Raw genomic sequence first — 5,734 nt, 5'->3', positions numbered from 1 at the left:
CTCTGCAGGGATTTTGGAGCCCCTCAAAATAAAGTATGTCACTGTTTCCATTGTTCCGCATCTATTTGCCATGAAGTCATGGGACTACCCCATAGTAAGAAGTAAAATGAATCCTCGTGACTTGGCAAAGCCTCATCTTCCAGGAGAAATCTCTGGTTTATACACAGCCAAGAGTTCCATGTGGGAAAGTCTAGCCTGGTTTCTCACCTGCCTCTGATCTGCAGGAGTCAGTGTGGGGATGTGAGAGAATGTCCAAGAGGCATATTGCAGAGAAAGCTAGAGCAAACACAAATGGTGTGGAGCTTGACAGCTTCGCCCAGGGTTAAACCTTATTCTCTGCTAACCTGATTGAAACTCCTCAGTCCCAGGACCAGGTTAAGATACCAGTTACTATGTCTCATAAAATTGGGTATGAGAGGGTATAAATTGGCCTCAGTCAGAACACGGAAAACCCAAGCCTGGCTCCTTCTTCCAGATTGTTCTTTACCCACTTAAACCCAAGTAAGTAAAATCCTCCTCCCTCCACTATTTTAATGTGACTACTAGTTGCCATGTGGCATCTGATCCTGGTCCCTTCCCCTACAGCCCAACCTTGATGCTCTGCCGTGTCCTCAGTGAGATCAGAACTTCCTCAGACTGAGTTTCTGTACAACGAGAGGATGTCCCCCTGGACAAGGGACAGAAGAAAGAAGAACCACAAAGCAGAATCAGGGGATGGATATCTTCCCTAGTCAAAGAAGAAATTAAGTTCCATGAGCCAGGTATATACAGTTATGGTACATCAGAGCTGGGAGTGGAGGGAGGGATGCCACAGGCCTTGGGCAGCTGGGAAAAAGTACTGGACAGACTTGGAGGACTGTGATGTTGGGAGAACAGGTCTGAGCTAATTAAGTGTCCTCTGGAAAAGGATCTAGGAAGATGAGTTTTATCTAAGCACTTGTCACTGAATGGAGTAGAAAATGGCCATTCCATATTTCCTTCCTTCTGACTGGTATCTCCCCCAGGATGGAGGGAGCATGGATGCTTAATCTCTTTAACATCAGTTAATATTAAAGGGACTAGGGTTAGATAACAGGAATGACTTTTTCTGGGATAGGTGATCAGGAAAAGCATATTCCAACATCTCCATGAGCCTGGGCTGATGAAGAGAAGACTGTTGGAAGAGCATCATCTTTAGTCAGATGAGTTTCGCTTCAAATTCCAGTTCCTTTATGTACCAGATGTATGACTTGGAGTAAGTTTTTTAGCTTCTCAGAAACCGATTCCTTGATCCATCACACAGAGGGGAACATTGACAAACTCACAGACAATTAGGGAATTTGTAGGTTCAGTTCAGTTCAGTTCAGTCGCTCAGTCGCGTCTGACTCTTTGTGACCCCATGAATCGCAGCAGGCCAGGCCTCCCTGTCCATCACCAACTCCTGGAGTTCACCCAGACTCATGTCCATCGAATCAGTGATGCCATCCAGCCATCTCATCCTCTGTCGTGCCCTTTTCCACCTGCCCCCAATCCCTCCCAGCATCAGAATCTTTTCCAATGAGTCAACTCTTCGCATGAGGTGGCCAGTTAGTGTATGCCAAAGCCCTAGAACAGTGCCAGACACAAAGACAGCTCTCAGCAAATGCTGCAGCATCCTTAGTCCCCATCCTTACCTCCACCTGTCTAAAATCTCTGTATACTTGGTGATTACCTCGGAAAGATCTCTTTTGTTTCCTACAGTGACAGAGCCAAGTGGAACCAGGAGATGGAGCTGGATCCCACACTGCCTGTTCTCAACCAGACCTGGCTCAGCTTGGGGCCTGGGACCTTTGTCCTGCTGGGGGTACCTGGAATGGAGGCCTTGCATGCCTGGCTTTCTGTGCCTGTGTGCCTGCTGTACCTGGCAGCTCTGGTGGTCAACACCCTTCTACTGGGGCTGGTGGCAGCTGATAAAACACTTCAGAGACCCATGTACCAGTTACTGGGGCTTCTGGCAGCGGCTGACTTGGTTCTGGCTACATCCACAGTGCGCAAAGCTCTGGCCGGGCTGTGGGGCCTGTCAGGTGAGATCTCCTTCCAGTCCTGCCTAGCCCAGCTCTTTGTTGCCCACGTGGCCTTCACTGCGGAGTCCTTGGTGCTGTTGGCCATGGCCATGGACCGCTACGTGGCCATATGCCAGCCTCTGCGATATGGGGCGCTGATGACTCTGCGTGTGGTAGGCATCATGGCTGTAGCTGCTGTGACCCGTGGGGCCTGTGTCATGGCACCCCCGGTGGCCCTGCTCCAGAGAACTGCCTTACTGTGGGCAGCGGGCCCTGCCCCACACCTACTGTGAGCACATGGGCATGGCTCGATTGGCCGGTGGCGACACGTGCCCCAGTGTCTGGTACAGGCTGGCCACTGCGCTGCTCTCTCCAGTCCTGGACCTAGGGCTCATAGGTGCTTCCTACGCCTTCATCCTCCACGTGGTCTGTCACCTGCCCTCCCACAGCACCTGGCACAAGGCCCTGGGCACCTGCGGGGCCCATGCCAGTGTCATCACCCTCTTCTACACACCTGCTCTCTTCTTCCTGGCTCACAGTTTTGGCCGCCACATGGTGCCCGGCCACGTCTACATGCCCCTGGCTAACTTCTACGTGGTGGTGCCCCCTGCCCTCAACCCCATGGTCTACAGAGTGTGGACCCAGCAGATCGCTCAGAGGCTCAGGCACTTGTTTTGGCTCTGCTGGGCAGGACCAGTGAGGGATGTGGGCCCTGAGAGGGCCTCCCACAGGAGGCCTCCTGCTCACAGGAACAAATGAGCACCCTGTTTTCTGCAGCATTTTCCCTCAGTTGGTCAAGCTGGCCTGTTCTAACCAAGGCATTGCCATCATCTGCCACTAGGTGGCCCTATGCTCACCCCAGCCCTCTTCCCATAAAGGGAGAGCGCGTGGTACTGAGTGCACATTGAACTGACCTCTCCCTGCCTGAGTCTATGATGCCAAGACTATTCCTCCTCTCTCTAACTCTGTATGATCTCCATAGATGCATAGCATACGTTGGGCCTGGATTGTGGCAGACAGGGAGGCCTAGGACTCAGGCTGATCATCAGGGTCTTGTCTTTTTCTATCATTCTATCCAGCCAGAACCAGATAAATGAAAGAAAGGTGGCTCTGAATAGGGCCTGTGTACACGGTGTGACACTGAGCAGGAACTCTGTGTTGACTGAAGGGATGAAGACAGGGGAAGCTGGGGAAATGTCACAATAGGAATAAAATAGAGCTCAGCTCTGGAAACTGACACAGTTTCTGACCTGGGTGATTCATATCTAAATCTTGAGAGACATTGTCTCTGGGAGCGGAAGGGAATGGACAATACTGTGGCTGTCTCCCTAAGGTGTTTCCTAACTTTACTCAGAGGCTTCTCCTGCTTTTCTGTCTAGTACCACACATCAGCTTTAGTACTAAATATAGGGAGATGATCCAGCACAATTTGTCCTGTTTCACACTCGATTTCTTCTTCCACTTTTCCTTGCTCCCCAAAGCTCTATTAACATCTTCCTAGACACTGATTCTGGATAGGTTTCCCACTCCATGCAACTTAGAGCTTTCAACTCATTCCTCTTTTATCTCCCTAACCTCTATGGTCCCTCTGGACCCCCTGGTTATAGCAAGGCCCAGCCAGGGGAGTTGATGGGAGATGGATCCCTGGCCTTGGTCAGAGAGCCAGAGGATGATAATCTATAAGTGAAATTTGAGGGTATGATCCCTCATTGAAGATTTCCCAACAGAGCCCTGAGCATGTCTTTCTGGAGTTATGCATTCACCTAAGCTCTTGGATCCTTTCCTTAAAAGGGGAAGTGGTTCCTCCATAAGCTAAAGCAGTCTTCCCAGATATGCAGCTTGGCCCTCATCCAAGAGTGCATGGCTAAGTAAATGAAGTCAATAGGAAGACCATAATCTCCTCTGAAAATAACTCATCTCAAGGCCCCCAGAAGATGTCTCAGGTTTGCCTTAATCTTTTTGAGCAGGAGGGCCCAGCAGGACTGGTCAGATCTCAGCTTGGAATGGATGAGAAAGACCATGTTTTTAGTGAGAAACTCACTCCCACCCCATCTTTGGAGGCACTTATCTGGCTGTCACAGCCCTTTTCGTCCACACCGTACCCCCAGATCCTCCCCACACCCTCACTTACTCTCAGTGCCTTCAGATGCCCAAACCTGGACCCCTCCTTCTGGGACTGTTTACTCTGACCAGAGACAGAGCCTAGGGACGTTCAAAGGTCTTACTCCACTTCTACAGCTAGTGCAAGAGGCAGCCTATCCCAGCCCTCCCGACCATGATGCTGTGGCTGCCACAGGTGTCCCCAGGACAGCCTCAGGTATAGGTGGAGGGGAGAAATGTCACAAGCAAGTAGAAACAGGGCTCTGTGCTTTGGGATTGCTTTCTCCGCTGCCCTGATCCTTTTCAAGAAGCTACAGGTTGTGGGAGAAAGTGAAGGTGGAGAGACCTAGGGACATATGAGAAGGGGTATGAGATACCCTGCCTGCTCTGACTATCCTTTGGTTTGTGTGGGCATAGGGTGATAGAGGGAAACAAGGAGGAAGGGGACAGAGAGAAGGATTCTGCTTTGTACTCCTACCATTTTCTGAGGCCCTGTCTTTTGCAGAGGTCTGCCGCCCCTTCCCTGAGCTCAGGATGCTGGACATAAAGGAGGCTCCCTGGGCTATTGTAGGCTATGTAACCTCTGCTTTATTATCTGAAAAAGCCAAGCTACTGGGTTAGGGTTATAAGCTGAAGACATAGCCAGATTAACTACCAGGGCCATAGAAGCCTTGGGTGTGACTATCCAGAGAGCAATGGCCACACATGTTAATTTTTAAAGGTTCTGTAAGGAAGCTCCAGCTGGCAACACAGGCCTAACCAACAATTTGGGAAGGAGTTTTCCATCTAGTTCTGGTCCATCTAGCTTCAAAGTGGGACTGGAGAGATGAATATAGGGAATTATAATAAATGACATAAATGACTCCAGAGTCTTTTTTAAATTGGAGTATACTTGCTTTGCACTGCTGTGTTAGTTTCTGCTGTACAACAAAGTGAATCAGCTGTATGTATACCTGTATACTCTCCATCTTAGATGCCTCCCTCCCCATCCCACCTTTGTAGATCACAGAGCACAGAGCTGAGCTCTTTGGGCTATGTAGCAGGTTCTCACTAGCTATCTATTTTACACATGGTAGTGTATTTGCTCAATCCTAGTCTCTTAATTCATCCCACCCTCCCCTTCCCCTATTGTCTCCACATGTCTATGTCTCTATTCTTGCCCTGGAAATAGGTTCATCTGTACCATTCTTCTAAATTCCATATATGTATGTGTCAATATATGATATTTGTTTTTCTCTTTCTGACTGACTTCATTCTGTATGACAGTCTCTAGGTCCATCCATGTCCCTGCAAATGGCACAATTTTGTTCCTTTTTATGGCTGAGTAGTATTGATTGTATATATGTACCACACCTTCTTTATCCATTCATCTGTCAGTGGACATTTAGGGTGCTTCTATGTCCTGGCTATTGCAAATAGTGCTGCAGTGAACACTGGAGTAAATGTGTCTTTTGGCGTTATGGTTTTCTCAGGGTATATGCTCAGTAGTGAAACTGCTGGGTCATATGGTAGTTCAACAAAGATAGTCTTTACATACATTTATAATTCTTAAAATAAAAGTAATCATCCTCATTTACACACAAGGACACTGGAGCACAGAGAAACTAAGTGAT

At 48.9% G+C, this 5,734-nt stretch overlaps 1 protein-coding gene across 1 annotated transcript in view; it reads left to right on the top strand.

Annotated features, from left to right (window-relative positions):
* LOC105003301 (olfactory receptor 52B2-like) overlaps positions 1-3,255 on the top strand; it is a 12,591-nt gene extending 9,336 nt beyond the window's left edge. Inside the window, exons 2-4 of the mRNA XM_010860361.1 lie at positions 586-761; positions 1,097-1,234; positions 1,720-3,255. Of these exons, the coding sequence (XP_010858663.1) occupies positions 1,182-1,234; positions 1,720-2,314 (648 nt within the window). The 5' untranslated portion in view covers positions 586-761; positions 1,097-1,181 and the 3' untranslated portion in view covers positions 2,315-3,255. The remainder of the gene's footprint in view (positions 1-585; positions 762-1,096; positions 1,235-1,719) is intronic.
* Positions 3,256-5,734: the final 2,479 nt, after the last annotated feature.

Source organism: Bison bison, unplaced genomic scaffold, assembly GCF_000754665.1.
Source record: "Bison bison bison isolate TAMUID 2011002044 unplaced genomic scaffold, Bison_UMD1.0 scf7180017857213, whole genome shotgun sequence".
Lineage (NCBI taxonomy): Eukaryota > Metazoa > Chordata > Mammalia > Artiodactyla > Bovidae > Bison > Bison bison.
This window is presented reverse-complemented; position numbering and strand designations above follow the sequence as displayed.